Below are 14,984 nucleotides of genomic sequence, written 5' to 3'. Positions count from 1 at the left end.
CTTTTTGGCATTAAAGTATATCTGCCGTTGCAGGTCTACCAAGTATTGGTCACATTTGCAGTGTTTCAAAAACAATGAGCTTGTTTTATATCCTATAAGTGTCCTTTTCTACTTTATATACTTTTGAACATTACAAAGAATTTATAGCCTGTTTGTCTAAAGAGTTTTTTCTCCGAATTGAACTTTACTTAGTTAAAAATTTATATTTAAATACAATTAAACATTCAGGATACTCAAAAGGATACTGAAATACTCAAAAGGGGGTTAGATTTTAGGAGAACATGAGGCAAATTGGTCTTGATAAGTCTGTTTAGAGGCATTCTGTGCCAGGCATTGTGCTAAGCACTTTGTATGCATTATGTTTTTAACTCTCACAAGGATCCTGTGAGGCAGAGACAATATTCCCATTTTCGGATAAGGAAACAGGCTCAGAAATGTGAACTGACTTCCTTAGGAAGCTACAAATAAGTAGCCAGACTGGGATGTAAATGCAAACTCCACAAAACCTACCTATGGCACTGCCTTCTGGCTAGTAATGGACATGATATAGTTCCATAGGCATGAGACCCCAAAGCAGAGGGGAGACCTCGGCACTGATGTTGGTGGCAGAAATGGCACCTCAGAAGCAAGGGTGGACACTCTCAGATACCAAAGGCCTAGACCCAGGAGGCTGGGTTGGGGTCCATGAGGTCACCTCTGCCAGCAGGTTGATTCATAACTGCGGGGGGAAGGACACTTCTCCTGCCTTTCCATGCCAGAGAAATCACACCAGAGCACTGCTTGAGTTGGGAGGAGGGAAGGATCTGTCTCTTTATTAAAGCCTTGGATTTCTGGTGGTATCTTTGCCAGCTGAGGGTAAAAAGGTGTGTGATGGTTTCAGAACACTTTGGAGGCTTCAGAGGTGATGCTGCTCATGACCAGGAGTCCTCGCCCAAACTGAAGTGATTAGTAAATTGTCAAAGAGGAGCTCTGAAGCATGTTCTAAAGATATAGGATTGGGGAGTGCATGAGAGGGCAAGAGCAGCACCAAAGAGGGTTGGGATCATCCTCCAGATGTCAAGCTGCTAGGCAGAGCTCCCTAGAAGAGAAAAAGAGCCTTTGACTCTTTAGACCCAAGGCTTATATCCTTTTATCCTTCCACCCTTCATCTATCCAACCAACCCCTATCCCCAACCCATCTATTTATCAATTTACCGTTTTCCATCTATCCATCTATCTATCCATCCACACATCTACCCACCATTCCCCGTCCATCTATTCCTCATTCATCCACCACTCACTCATCTACCATCTAATCATTCACACACACCACTCTCCCCATTTAAACTTCTTGAAGGCAGGGACTCTATTTTGTTCACTTCTATACTCCAGCCACTAGAGCAGTGCTGGTATATAGTAAGTGCTTATTAAATATTTATCTATCTATTCATTTGCCCATTTATCTACCCCCCCCCAATCCAGTCACACATTCCCCATCCAATATTTTTGACCGCCTACAATGCCCTACAATTCAAGGGGCAATTCAAAGAGCTGTAAGTTTCCATGTTCTTTCTTGAGAAGAGGAAGGAAAAGTTTCTGGGGTCTAGAGGGGCTGGCAGGTGGATGAGGGGTTGTTTAGTTAGCTCAGAATGAAGTCCTCAGTCAAGTATCATTTGGAAAGGAGAGAGAAACCAGTATGGGCAGGTAGGGCCCTCACAGAGTGTTTGCTCAAGGCTCCCATTTGACATATGGGGAAAGGGAAGCATCTTACACAAGACTATCAAGTGAATTAGCTATTCAGGCCTGGGGCTTTTGTGCTACTTCAAGCTGCTTCCAACACCAAAGCCCAATTGGGAGAGATCAAATGTCCCAAAGCTACTAGAAGGGTCAGTTCCATGAGGACAAGAACAGTGGCTTGTCATCTGTATTTGCCTCTGGTCTTGGTTACCAATATTTGAAGTAGCAGTCTCTTGACTATCCCCATGGCCTGCTGGACCTGACACATAATAGACACTCAACAAACGTTTTGACTATCAGTTCCTTCTCTACCTTCTTCATGAACCCCATTCTCCTCCTCTGCAAACCCCTTACAAGGAGAGGTTCTCCAGGGCTCCAACTTCAGAGCACTCTTCTTTCTTACTCTGCACCAATCCCCCCCAACCACACACCCTTCAACTGCTAACTCTCTCCTAGATCAGATCTCTATCACCAGCCCAGACCACTCCAGTGAGTTTGAAGCTGTATTTCCAACTGTCTACAGAGTATTTCCACCTGGAGTTCAAATGGGTGCCTCAACCCCAATCTGTCTAAAGGTGGGTGGATATCTGCCATGCTCCAGAAAGAATTAGAAAGCTGGCATGACTGAGAGCGGGGGAAACCAGGAGTGGGGTGGGGGAGGAGAGAGATCAAGTAAGGCCTTGTAATTGTTGAAGGACTTTGACTTTTACTCTGAAATGTGTAACTATTATAGAGTTTTGAGCAGAAACATGGCATCATCAGACTCAGGTTACACAAGTTGGAAAGCCAGGAGTCATCTGATTCTTGCTTTTATTCCCCCCTACCATTTCTAATCAATTACCAAACTCAATCTTCCTGGTCTTTATTTCTTATATCTACCCCTGCTGTCATCTCTACCATTACGGTGACAATTCAGGACCTAATCATCTCTAGCTTAATCTCTTGGAATAATTCCTAACTGGCCTCCCTGCCTCTCCCCTTTCCAGTTCATTCTCCCCATTGACCACCAGAGTGACTGATCTAAAATTCCAACCTCCCTTGCTCAAAACTCTTCAATGACTCCTCAGCTAGGATCTCAATAAGGCACACATGAGGTTTTTTGATTAGTCCCTGGCTATCGCCCCTACATAGTCCACCAGTTAAACTGCTTCTGGTCCCACCTCTCTCTCCTGCCCTAAGAACACACACACATATACTCACACTCACTCTACTGAGACTAACCTCTCTGAGCCTTTGCTCAAACAAGACCTGCCACTTGGAATACCCCTACCAACCTGTTTTTTTCCCGGAAAATTCTCTCTGTAGGTACTCCATGGTTCCTTTCCTTTCTGTCCCAACTGAGGCTGGGATAAGTGCTCTTCCCGCTGTTTCCATTTCTGTTAGGGGCACTCATCCATTTTATATTGTAATTGGCCATTAACTTGACTGGTGCCATACTAAATTGTGAACTCTTCAAGGACAGAGACTGTATCATTTCTTTCTGTGTCCTAAGTTCCTAAATCGAGGACTGGCATATCATGCAAACTCTTAATGTTTGGTTAATACTGAATGGTCTTGTCATCCAGGGACTCAGTACATACCTTGTCACGAGGGGATGGCAGGAGGTGTGCTTTGGTGTGGGTACGGTTTCTGTCAGAGCTAGAGATGGCGGAAGGGATAGGGGAGGGCTGAGAACTCTGAATTTGAGGGTCAGAACAGAATACAATAGGACTAACATGGTTTAAAAATCTCCCCGCCCTGCTGGCTCCTCATCTTTTTCCCAGGACAAAGGGCATCTCCCTTGAAGCCTCACTTACCGGGTGTCGGTGCCTCGAGTCTTGGTGAAGAATACTGAAAGTAGAGGCCCCAAGAAATTACTATCCCCATAGCCAGAAAGAGATGTGGCTATGGAGGAAGGGACTGATTCCTGGCCAGCAGTGAGGAGTGGGCACTGGGTTAGTGGGTGGGGGGCACTCACAGTCCAGTTGTGAGATGGGGGAGATGGGCACAGACAGCTGGAAAGGTCAGCCGTGGTTGGGAGGGAGTCAGGGACTGGAACTAGAGAGATGGAAGGGTCTCTGAACACGGCAGCCCTGGAGTGGCGGGTTACCATGTTTGGATATCTGAGTCCCTCGGTCTTGTGTCTGTTTTTCCTTAGTGGGCACAGGGTTCATGTGGTAGCCAGCGATAAACAAGGCCTCATTAGTGAGTTCTGTGCTGATCCGGGTCAAGAATTCCTCAGAACGGGATAATGAAGCCTTCTGGGAAAGGAAAAGTCAGAGGAGTTCAGCCCGGGAGTACCTACATGGGAGTCCTGGGTCTGGGGGCTCCCAGGCCAGGGGCTCTGGATCTAAGGAGTCTGGTATTGATGGGCTGGACCTTGAGATTTGGCCTAGAAGGCCCTGTAAGGGGAGGGGAGGCTCAGGGTTGAGTCTAGAATCTCAACGCAGGAGGTCTCAGAGTCCTCGGCCTAGGAGCTCTCACACCCCCAGAACCTCTCTGCAGTTCTGCAGTCTCAGAACCCCTCCGATGCTCACCGAACCTCCACCGAAGGATGTTGCGGCTTGGGACAGCCGGCTGCTCTTTTTCTCATCATTCCTTGTAGTAGGGCATTCCATCTCCCTAGGGACAGTTGAAGCCTTCGTTAGGTTGAAAACCAGCCTATTTCCCTCAAACCCATCCCAACACCATTCTGGGGACCCAGATTTAAACGGGGCCTTTAGATAAACCATCCTGCTGTCTCACAAAAATCATTGCCTTAAGTCTTCCTGGGGGAAGCAGTGGGGTGGGACGTCCCACAACAGTCCCTACCCCCGCTTCGCTCAGGGGGCCTCTCTTTTCTTCTTCCCACCCAAGGCCCTTCCCAAGACAAGGCAGCCAATTAGCCGCCCCCGACCTGGCAGATGGGTTGAAATCTTGGGCTACTCGGCAGGAGAGGAAACGGGGAGGTCTAAGGAGTCCCTATTATAGGTCGCAGGACACGGGGAGTTGGAGTTGGGGAGGAAGGGAGGAAAGAGGGGGACCAGGGGCTGCGCCGCTACCCGTTGCTATAAACCTTTGGTGACAGTAGAGGTTCCACAGCCCCGTTTCCAGGACATTAGGGATTCTAGAACCAAAGGCTTGAAGTGGGGGAGGGAAGCATTTTCTCAACAAGTCTCACTCGTTCCTCCGTCCTCGTCCTCCACTCACCTCCAGGTCCCTGGTTGGGGGCGGTGACTCCAAAGACGGAGGCTGCAGAAACTTGGGAGGACCCCGTAGGGTGGAGCCTGGGATCTAATTCTCCTACCACTAGGGGCACGCAAGGAGCAACTACACCCTAGGCCGCCCTTCAGCCTCTCTAGCCGTCAGTTCGTAGCCTGGAGCCTGCGAGAGCCAATTAGGCCCGAGAGAGAGGGGGCGGGGAAGGAAAAATGTGGACTGTACTAAATAACCTTGCCTCGCCGGGAGGGAGGAATCTTTTCTTATCTTTGTTTCCAGGAAGTCACACCTTCCGCAAAAAGGAAAGTAGAGATATTCATCTAGGCTTCCTTCTCCTTTGACCTCTCCTCTTCTGCTCCTTCCTTTGCTTGGCGTTGATTCTTCTTTGCCTCTTTTCTCCCTCTGTGCTTTGGTACGGGCCAATGGAAGGGGGCGGAGGGAGGAAAAGGAAAAGGAAGCGGGCAGGTTTTAAAGGGGCCGCAGCCATTTTTTTTAAGCCTCTTTTTCCTTCCTCAAATTTCGCAAGCGCGAGCGCAGAAGAGTAGGTTCCCGGAAGCCCAGCACAGCTGCAGCAGCAGGGGCCGCAGCTGGAGGCTGCAGTGCCTGAGGGGCGGGCAAAGGCGAGGATCTGCCCATAGGAAGGACGGGGCGTCTTCGCCCCCCGCGCCCCGCGCACATCTGGGGCGGCCCATGCTCCGGCCTTCAGCGAGCTTTAACATCTGGGGCCAGAAAGGAGCAGCCGGGTCCTGCGCGCAGTTGGCGCGGCAGATGCGCCGGGCCGGAAGGTGAGGCCGTGCGGCGGGGCTGGGACAGAGCTGGCACCTCCGGATCGGGCCCTGGGTGGCAAGGGGGCCGCCGCGATGCCAAGCGAAAATATCTTCCTGTTTGTGCCTAACCTCATCGGTGAGTGCTGCCTGCGGCTCCGGGCCAAACGGGAGGGCAAGGGGCCTTGGGCAGGCTCCCTGATCCCGCCTTGTGTCCCCCGTCTCATCCCAAGGTTATGCCCGGATTGTCTTCGCCATCATTTCTTTCTACTTCATGCCCTGCTGCCCCCTCACGGCCTCCTCCTTCTACCTGCTCAGCGGACTTCTGGACGCTTTCGATGGACACGCCGCTAGAGTGCTTAATCAAGGTGACAGACATCTTCCTACCAGTCTTGAGACACAAAACCCGCTGCCCCCTTTTCCTGCCTCCTCAGGACTTCAGGGCAGGTGTACTCGGGAATTACAGGGCTCCGTCATTACCATCTCTACAAAGTAGAAAGAGTGGCCTGGTTTTGTAATAGAAGGGAATTAAGCTAGCTGTTAAGAAGAACCCCACTGATAGGAGTGTGTAATAGCAAGACTGGACATGGCAGTGCTGGAGGTCTCTCTGAATTAATATCCATTCATCTCGTGTTTACTGGATGTCTACTGTGTGCCAAGCACAGCAATCTTGATTCTAGAAGGCATGTGTAGTGGAGGTTGGAGAGAGAAAAGAGTTGGCTTCTGGAGGTTTGAATCTGTATTCTAGACACACTCCAAGACTTCCTGTAAGATTTCAGGTCTCCTTGTTTTGAGACCTAGACCCTTGGTTCTGGGGTTGATGAGTTGTAAACTAGCTTTCTGACCCGTCTTCCACTATCTCTCCAGTCTTGCTATTACACACTCCTATCAGTGGGGTTCTTCTTAACAGCTAGCTTAATTCCCTTCTATTACAAAACCAGGCCACTCTTTCTACTTTGTAGAGATGGTAATGACGGAGCCCTGTAACTCCCATGCCTTCTCATTTCATGACACAGTGACCTTTGCCCATTGACCTCACACTCCATGCAGAGCAGCCTGTTTTCTGTCCCAGGCAGCAGATGGTGGACATTTTCCATCTTGTAGACTCTGCATCAGAGTGGTACACCAAATATGGCCCCTGTCCTAGGTCCGCTGCCCCCTAACAGCCCCTTCCCAACTAATAGTCCCCATTTTTCAGGGACCCGATTTGGGGCCATGCTGGACATGCTGACAGACCGCTGCTCCACCATGTGTCTGCTGGTCAACCTGGCCCTGCTGTACCCTCGCGCCACCCTTCTATTCCAACTCAGCATGAGCTTGGATGTGGCCAGCCACTGGCTGCACCTCCACAGGTCTGTGATTCTGGGGGTGTTAATCAGCTGAAGAAGACACTACAGTGGGGTGGGGCGAGACTATATGGAAGGGTACCTGGGATAGCTCCGGCTTTTTGGGAGGTCTCCTTTTTGGCTCTGCTTTGTTGAAGGACCCTAGGCAAATCCTCTTTGAATCAGCCTCAGTCCTGTTTACAGTTGGATTAAGCAATACGTAAAACTCTTGTGACTGGATCTTCGGGGATTCCAAATAAATAACAGCTCTCAGGAAGGGGCATGGGGGCTTTTGAATGTGGCATTTGAGTCCTGACTAGGTAATTGTGTGGCTTTGGGCAAGAGTGTAGTTCTCAGCCGGACCCCTGTTTTTCATCTGTGCAATAGAGGCAACCCCAGTACCTACCTAGTGGGGGTTGCTATAAGGATTAGATAGTGTCAGTGGTAAAGAACATTCATGGAGTCCCCTGCTTTCTCCCCAAGTTCTGTGGTCCGAGGCAGTGAAAGTCACAAGATGATTGACCTGTCTGGAAATCCAGTGCTTCGCATCTACTACACCTCCAGGGTGAGCATTTCCTGCCCCTCCCTTATTTACTCAGCTTGTGCCAAGTCCTGGGCTGTGCCCTTTTCTGGGGTTGGGAGAGGGCGCAAGCACAATGGAAGGGCAGCCATCTTGGGAGGAGAGGCCTATGAGCTGAGATATGAAGGAGGGTTGGATTAGTTGGGAGGGCCCGTGTGAATTGCTCTAGGCAGCAAAGTGGGCAGGAGCCCAGGTATACTTAGGGAGGAGGGGAGAGAAGCCAGGTATACCCATGAGGAATATGGACTTTATTCTGAGAGGAGAGGCAGCCTCTGAAAGGATTTTTAAAGAGACAACTAATATGCTGAGATCGCTCTTTCCCACCACCACGTCGCCCTTATTTCCCCAGCATCTTTCCTCCCAGCTACTCATCCTGTCCCTTAGTGGTAGGGGGGAATCACACTTCCCCTCCCCCTTGTTTAAGCAGCCTTATTGTTGTTTGTGCAGGCTGCCTTGTTTACCCTGTGTGCTGGAAACGAGCTCTTCTACTGCCTCCTCTACCTATTCAGTTTCTCCGAGGGACCTTTAGGTAGGAGATGAGGGGCGGGGCTGGAGGATGGGAGGGGGTACTGGCCTGCCCAGGGAGATGAAGGCTGTGGACGCATGGGCCCCCTCCCCCACTTGCACCCCATTTTCTCAGTATCACCCTTGCTCTCTTCCTACAGTTGGCTCTGTGGGTCTTTTCCGAATGGGCCTCTGGATCACAGCTCCTATCTCCTTGCTCAAGTCCCTCATCAGTGTCATCCACCTGATCACAGCTGCCCGAAATATGGCTGCCCTGGATGCAGCAGACCGTGCCAAGAAGAAGTGACTCTAGAACCTCCAGCCCCTGGCTACCCACCTGCCCTGGGAGTCTCACTGTGCTATGTGGCTCCCCTCTCCCTCCTAGGAGGTCCAGGCTCACATCTGGGTCACTGGGAAGGGGGTCAGTCTCTGATGATGTCGTATTCTTCATAATCCTGAAGGCCAGTCCCTCCCCTGTGATCCCCAAGGACCTGGACTCCCAAGTCAGGAAGGCTGCTCAGGAGGCCCCACCCACATGGGCGGTGCTTCCGGGGCACCAAGAGGCCTGTCTGAAGACTGGCCATTGTCATACCTGCTGGCCCGGCCCTGGGGTCTGGCTTGGCCTGAGACTTTACGGACACTTGAGTGAGGGGGATGGGGTAGGGGCCAGGTTTCCCAAAAAGCAGGGTCAGACTTCTGCCCCCAGCCAGAGGAAGGCTGCAGGTACTGTGGCCAGGAGAGAAGGAGCCATCTAGATCTCTCCCTGTTGTGGTGTCCTCTATCTGATCTATCCTAGCTCTGAAAGCCTCAATAATAAAGATGGGGGCTTCACTGTCCTGGACTTCATTTTCTTCGAAATACTCTTGGACTGGGGCCTGGGTTGAGGGGAACTTGGGGAAGAACGAAGATCCATCTGGCTGTTTTTTCTTTAGTGTTTACTGGCTGACTCCTTCCTGTCATTCCACAGTGACCTCAGAGGCCCTCGCTGCCATCCAAGCTCATACCATGTCTCTTGTCCACCTGCTTTCTTTTACGACAGTCACTAGCTGTCTACATTTATTTGTATACCTAGTATTATCTATCCCCACTAGAATATAAACTCCACAAGGGCACTGACTTCTTGTTCCTTCTCTATCCCTTCCTACAATGAAGATTATCCTTAACCTGGCATATCATAGCTGCTTAATATTCACAAATAGATCAGTTGGTTTCTCAGGGTGCAGTCCTTAGACCACCCGTGGGATATTTCTTAAAAATTCAGTTTCTTGGATCCTGCCCCAGACTTTCATAGTTGGAATCTGTAGGAGTGGGGCTAGAAGTCTGCAATTTTAATAAACTCCAGGTGATATAGTCTTCCTGAGAATGTCGAGAATCAGTTTCTTAAATATTTGGGGGGTGCCTACCATATAGTAGACATTGTCTTGGGCATCTGTCCCTAACAGCTACCCCTACCATCTGAGCTTTCTTTGCTGGCTGGCACTGGCTTTTTAAGAACTATATTGAACCTACCATATGCCAGATCCTGTGCTGGGGCTTCTTTGCAGATGTGACTAGTTTTATCCTTATAATAGCTTAGCCAAGAGGCCCTCATGACCATGAGAGCTGAAATTCAGCAGATGTGTGTTAAGCCTCAACTCCCTAGCTAGGTCTAGGATTGGTGGGAACAGGCCAGCTAGGGAGAAATAATGCAGTTAGGGAGGTGCTTGTTGGGGGATGGGAGTAAGAAGTGCTGTAGTACTTAGGTGCTGGTGAAGCGGGTGGGCATCTAACAGGAAGTTGATAGGGGTTGGGTGGGAAGGATTAATGCAGAGGCGAGGGCTGATTTTCAGCTGAGGGAAGGGAGGCAAGAGAGCACCCTGGACAGTTGGGGAAATGGAAACATGAGATTCATGGGGCTGAAACAAGCGCTAGGGTTTGGGGGTGGCGAGCTGGTGAGAGATTGGGGGAAGCCATCGGGCAGCCTGAGGAGCCCAGTAGGACATTTGGACTTTATCTTGAGGGCCACATGGAGCCATTGAAGGAAACTTTTGAAATAATAGGTAAAATATTCGCATGATAAAAAATTAAACTGTACACATTACAAAAGACTGATGAAGTCTCCTGCCACCTCAGGCTCTCACTTCTTCCCAGAGGTGACCACTGCTACTCATTCCTTACATAAATTGTCTAAATTCTTCACGTCTACATGTATATACGTATATCTTCTCATGTTTTAAAATTCATATATATGTGCTGTTCTGCTATCATGCTACCACTGTTCCGAGCTCTTTTTGTGTATGTTACCTCATTTTGCCGGACACGCTATACTGTGTACGAAATGCAACAAGCCTGTGACTGCCCATTTTCCAGAAAGGAAACAGGTCCTGAGGGGAAGGAGGCCAATCTGGCTGGCTTGGCTCCAGAGCCCGCACCCTTAACATTTACCATACGAGGCGGTCCACATAAGTTGTCTTCTTAATGGTGACATAGAATTCCATTATTTATTTGTTTAACCAGGTCCTGCCATCATGAACAATGCTGCAGTAAATCACCTGGACTCTCCTGGGGGACACTTGTAGGATGAACACTGAAGAGCAGGATGGTGACAGGAACAGATTTGTACTTGCGGAAGATAGTCACAAGCTGAGCTGTCGCTCCAGCTCTGCAGGTGTCCCCTTACCTGGCCTGCCCCCAGTCAAGGTGGGAGAGGACCTTCACCTTTCCAGAGTCAGCTCTCCCCTCCAGCCAGAGGAGACCTCTGAGCACTTGCTCAAGCCCTAGAACCTGAATGGCTCCAGGCTCTAACCATTTACAGTGACATCAAGAGTTTCTAACTTATGTAAATCAAGCTATCTGATCTGAAAAAGAGGAGGGAGAATTGGGCCTGAGGTGGAGCTTCTTCCATTAAAGTAGAATATGCACCTGAGGCCTGAGGAAGCCAGCAATGAAGACCGAGTCCCCTTCTCTGGTGGGGCCTGGGGGTTAGCCTGGTGCCTTTTGGTCCCATGTCTAGTGGCTGGACAGAGCCTAGGAGGAACTTGTAGAGCACAAGCCTGTGTTGACAGCCTAGGATCAGGTGCCTTGTGACCTCCTGGAGGAGCGGGTAAGGAAAGTCTAGGCTGAAATGGAATCACTATATTTGATCTGGGGAAACACAGCAGTCACATTATATGTGGCTATGGTCTGAATGTGTGCCTGCAAAATTCATATGTTGAAACCTAATGCCTGATGTGATGGTATTTGGAGGTGAGACTTTAGGAGGTGATTAGGTCATGAGCCCTCATGAATGGGATCAGTGCCCCTTATAAAAGAGGCCTGAGAGCTCTCTCACCCCTTTCACACTGTGAGGACATGGTGAGAAGGTACTGGCTACAAACAAGAAGTGAGACTTTCCCAGAACTCAACCATACTGATGCCTTGACCTTAGACTTCCAGCCTCCAGAACTGGGAGAAATACATTTCTGTTGTTTATTACCCACCCAGTCTGTGGTATTTTATTATAGCAGCTCAAACAGACTAAAATATGTGCAGTAATAACTTCTGGAATTTAACTATATGCTTTTGGGCTGAATGAATAACCACCATGCAAAACATTCCGATGGCTCACTCCACTCAGAGGGCGGGGATGGGCACCGGGAATCTGCTAGTCCCTCAGGTGGTCTCTTACTGTGATTAGTTAAAAGTACCCTAACTGTTGTAACAAACCACAAGATGTATAGTGACTCAAACATGATAGGTTATTTCTAACTTAAGTCCTAATCCAGTGCCTCTGACTGTGAAGTAGCTCTCTTGATGCAGAGATTTGGAGACTTGGGGCCTCCCATCTTACGGTTCCACTATTTCCAACGTATGCCTTCCAAGAGCACTCTGTAGGTAGGGGAAGTGCACCTAGAAAATTGCACAAGGCTCATTTGTTTGAGAAGGCAAGGAATGGGCAAATACCACTTCTACTCACATTCCATGAGCTACAACTCAGTGAATATGCCCACATCTATGTGAGCGTAGTAGAGGGGAGAAATAGAGGTGGGTTGTAGGCCTAGGAGAAGACAAAATAGATTCGGTAAACAACATCTTACTATGCTAAATGTGACTTTGCTGTTTAAAGACACAGATTTTTCTTTTACAAAGGGTCTAAATCAATCACTCTATCTGGTATTCAACCAAGAAGTCATTTGCTCCAATGCTGGAGAAAAACAGCCTGTGTTGAACTTCATCAGAGATCACACTGTTCTGTATTTTACGAGCAATTTAAGGGAACATCAAGGATAAATTTGGTACTTAGAAACTGGCTCCGGTGCAGCTGTATTTCCATCAAGGCCTGTTTTCCTATCACTGTGGTGGATTTTTATCTCCCTCATCATACGATAGGTGCTGAGCCTATCTTCATGCATACAAATTAAAGAGCAGCTTCCTCTATTACCTTATAGAATCACACAACTTTGTGAGGTACAGGTAGCAGTCAGGGTAGGCCAAATCATGCTGTGGCAACACCGACCCCAAATCTTTTAATACAGCAAATATTTCTTGCTCCTGCTGTATATCTATTGTAGGTGAGCTGTGTCTTGTCTTCATGCCATTTTCTCCCTGGGACCCAGGCTGATAGAGCAGCCTCTATATGGAATATTGCTGGTCACCTTGGAAAAGGGAGGTGATGTCACTCTGCCTTGTATTTCATTGGCAGAGTAAGTCACATGGCCAAGCCTGATGGCCATTAGCGATCCATGTGGAGACATCAAGTAATCAATAGAAATGAGCCCACAGCTCAAGTGAGATCAGAAATGGAGAGATTTTGAAGTCAGTAGCATAGAGAGGTTCTAAAGCCATGAGACTGGTGAAGAATGTAGCTGAATAAGGGAACAGGGTCCAGTATGACTCATAATTTAGACTGAGCAGAGGAAACAGAGCTGGCCAAGGAAACTGAGGAATGGCTAGTGAGGTGGAAAGAAGTGAGTAGGCCATGTCACAGGAGCCCAGTGTGAAATGGGGGTGGACACTGTGCCACATGATGAGAGAGGCCGAACCAGAACCTAACTACTAGGTCTAGTGACAGGGACATCATTGGTGATGCCAATTTGGGCAGTTTCCGTGAAGCAAGGGATGGAGACAGAAGCTAATTGGAGTGGCTTAAGGAGATAATGAGAGATGAGGAATGGAAACTGAGAAATTTGGCTGTGAAGGAAAAAGAAGAGAGGTGGCAGCTGGAAGGAATGTGGGGCCAAGGGCAAGTTTATATGTTGGTTCTATGTAGGAGAAAGTAGAATATGTTTGTATGTCGGTGACAGTGGGAGGAATTGGTGGTGCAGGAGAGAAAGGTGATTGATGCAGAAGGGGACTCAAGGACTTGGGAGCCCAGGAGAGGAGCTGGGCTTCATGGGTACAGGAAGGAGGACAGAGTCCAAATGCCATAGTTAGGAGAAGGGAAGGGGCGGGTCCTCCTGCCTGATTTACTTTTATTTTCTCAAAGAGGTGAGATAAAGTGGGCAGAGCTGTGGAGGTTGACAGGAGAGGTGTGAAGAGTTGTTCCTAAGGAGATCTAGCGCAAGATAGTGTAGTCAGAGGTCATTAGGCCTTGAAATTTGTTTACATGAGTTGAAAATGCGTTGACATGTAAGGTGATCCTTCTCCGGCAACACAGAGCTGGGTAGGGTGGTATGGGGCCTTTCCCGCTAAGCATCATGGGGCAGAGGGAGAAGTGATGGAGTTAAGGGAGGTCTCAAGGGAGTAAATTACTTGGACAGGCTTGTCACTGAAGCCTGGAGTTGGAGGGATGGTTGTTGGTAAAGCAGCTGGAATCACAGGATGGCCATGGGAGGGATAATCTCTACCATGGATGACCTTGCCTGCTGTCGCTCACCCCAAGAGGCCCTTGGCAATAAACATTGCTAACTTTACAGGTGCCAGGTACGTGAAGAGCTTTATATTAACTACTTCTCAAGGGAAGATGGCAGAGCGTTTGGAAGAAACAGAGGTGGAGGGGGTGACTCACCTGCCTGTTCCAGAACACTGAGCCAGCACCACCAAATGCTGTGGGCTAAACAGATAGCCCCTACCTCAACAAGCTCAAACTTGAGTAGAACCACCAGCCACACAAATGCAGCCCAACTTGGAAAGGGACAAGGCTCAGGGACAAATGGGGAGAAAACAAAGAAGACTAAAAATAGCTTCAACCTTGCTCAATAGGAAAACTGCCGTCCTGTTTCACAGGAAGAGATCAGAGATGCTGAGTTGCCCCCTCCAGCCACACAGCAAGTAAACCCAAGCTTCTTTCTCCACCCCTGGGGGATTTTGCCTCCTCAGCAGAGATGGGCAGGCCTGGCAGCCACAGCTCTACTTGGGCCAAAGGGCTGGTTAACCTTGCAGCCTCCATTTGTGTTCCCAGACGGATGGCACTCAGATCCTTCCCCCAGGAAAGGGCTCCTCACTACTCTTGGCAGAGGGTGGGGAGGGGCCACCCCGCCCTTGATGCTCTTGAACCCATACCAGAAGCCTAAGGCAGCAATCCAGTTCCTACTGCCCTTGGGCAGGATCCTCCCAGTCATCTGACGTCCCCATCTGAGAGGGACAAGTGCACAGATGCCTTGTACAGGCCTGCCAAGTGTGCAGTGTGACCAGCCAGTGGCAGCAAAGGAAGCCCCGCAAGTGCGGGGGGCGGGTAGGGAGGCAGGATGGACGCACCTGCAGCCAGAGCGTTAGACTCCAGAACTCCCTGGCCAAGCTGGGCCCCTGGAGGAACTGGCAGTAAGATGTTCCTAGTGCAGGAGCCCTCCCCGAGGGGCTGGCCCCACCCTCTAGACCGTGGCATCATCTCCCCCACCTGGAGTCTAGGAAAGTTGACTAAAAGGACAGTCTGGCTGATGAGTAAGACTTTAGGGCCACATTCCTATCAGCGTGACTTCGGGTTAGTCTTCTCCTTGCCCCAGTTTCCTCTCCCTTTTACAA

At 49.4% G+C, this 14,984-nt stretch overlaps 2 protein-coding genes across 3 annotated transcripts; one reads left to right on the top strand and one right to left on the bottom strand.

The window, feature by feature from the left end:
• Positions 1-780: 780 nt before the first annotated feature.
• On the bottom strand, positions 781-4,959 carry LOC120620108 (uncharacterized). Its single transcript, XM_039884555.1, has 7 exons — positions 4,856-4,959; positions 4,233-4,317; positions 3,806-3,956; positions 3,513-3,546; positions 3,297-3,354; positions 2,991-3,211; positions 781-1,078 (listed from the first exon to the last, which is right to left on the bottom strand). The coding sequence occupies exons 2-7, from the start codon at positions 4,311-4,313 to the stop codon at positions 1,057-1,059; spliced, it is 567 nt and encodes a 188-aa protein (XP_039740489.1). The 5' UTR covers positions 4,314-4,317; positions 4,856-4,959; the 3' UTR covers positions 781-1,056.
• Positions 4,960-5,334: 375 nt separating this feature from the next.
• Positions 5,335-8,926, top strand: CDIPT (CDP-diacylglycerol--inositol 3-phosphatidyltransferase). Of its 2 annotated transcripts, none has more exons than XM_039884553.1 (6): positions 5,335-5,796; positions 5,891-6,025; positions 6,856-7,009; positions 7,466-7,547; positions 8,010-8,091; positions 8,228-8,926. In XM_039884553.1, the coding sequence occupies exons 1-6, from the start codon at positions 5,754-5,756 to the stop codon at positions 8,371-8,373; spliced, it is 642 nt and encodes a 213-aa protein (XP_039740487.1). In that variant the 5' UTR covers positions 5,335-5,753; the 3' UTR covers positions 8,374-8,926. The 2 variants fall into 2 exon arrangements, with proteins under 2 accessions (XP_039740487.1, XP_039740488.1); XM_039884554.1 differs by having other exon boundaries at positions 5,342-5,678.
• The last annotated feature ends 6,058 nt before the right edge of the window (positions 8,927-14,984 follow it).

This window comes from Pteropus medius, unplaced genomic scaffold, assembly GCF_902729225.1.
Source record: "Pteropus medius unplaced genomic scaffold, Ma_sr-lr_union100, whole genome shotgun sequence".
Taxonomy (NCBI): Eukaryota; Metazoa; Chordata; class Mammalia; order Chiroptera; family Pteropodidae; genus Pteropus; species Pteropus medius.
Note: the sequence above shows the minus strand (reverse complement) of the source record. Positions and strands in the feature narration are given on the sequence as shown.

Bases quoted from the DNA above. Each gene is read 5' to 3' on its own strand.
- CDIPT (XM_039884553.1), top strand. From the start codon at position 5,754: ATGCCAAGCGAAAATATCTTCCTGTTTGTGCCTAACCTCATCG. The intron at 7,010-7,465 runs GTCTGTGATTCT...TTTCTCCCCAAG, and splicing joins CACTGGCTGCACCTCCACAG to TTCTGTGGTCCGAGGCAGTG. The intron at 7,548-8,009 runs GTGAGCATTTCC...TTGTTTGTGCAG, and splicing joins GCATCTACTACACCTCCAGG to GCTGCCTTGTTTACCCTGTG.
- LOC120620108 (XM_039884555.1), bottom strand. From the start codon at position 4,313: ATGGAATGCCCTACTACAAGGAATGATGAGAAAAAGAGCAGCCGGCTG. The intron at 3,957-4,232 runs GTGAGCATCGGA...TTCCTTTCCCAG, and splicing joins CATCCTTCGGTGGAGGTTCG to AAGGCTTCATTATCCCGTTC. The intron at 3,547-3,805 runs GTAACCCGCCAC...CTCTACTTTCAG, and splicing joins GACTCAGATATCCAAACATG to TATTCTTCACCAAGACTCGA.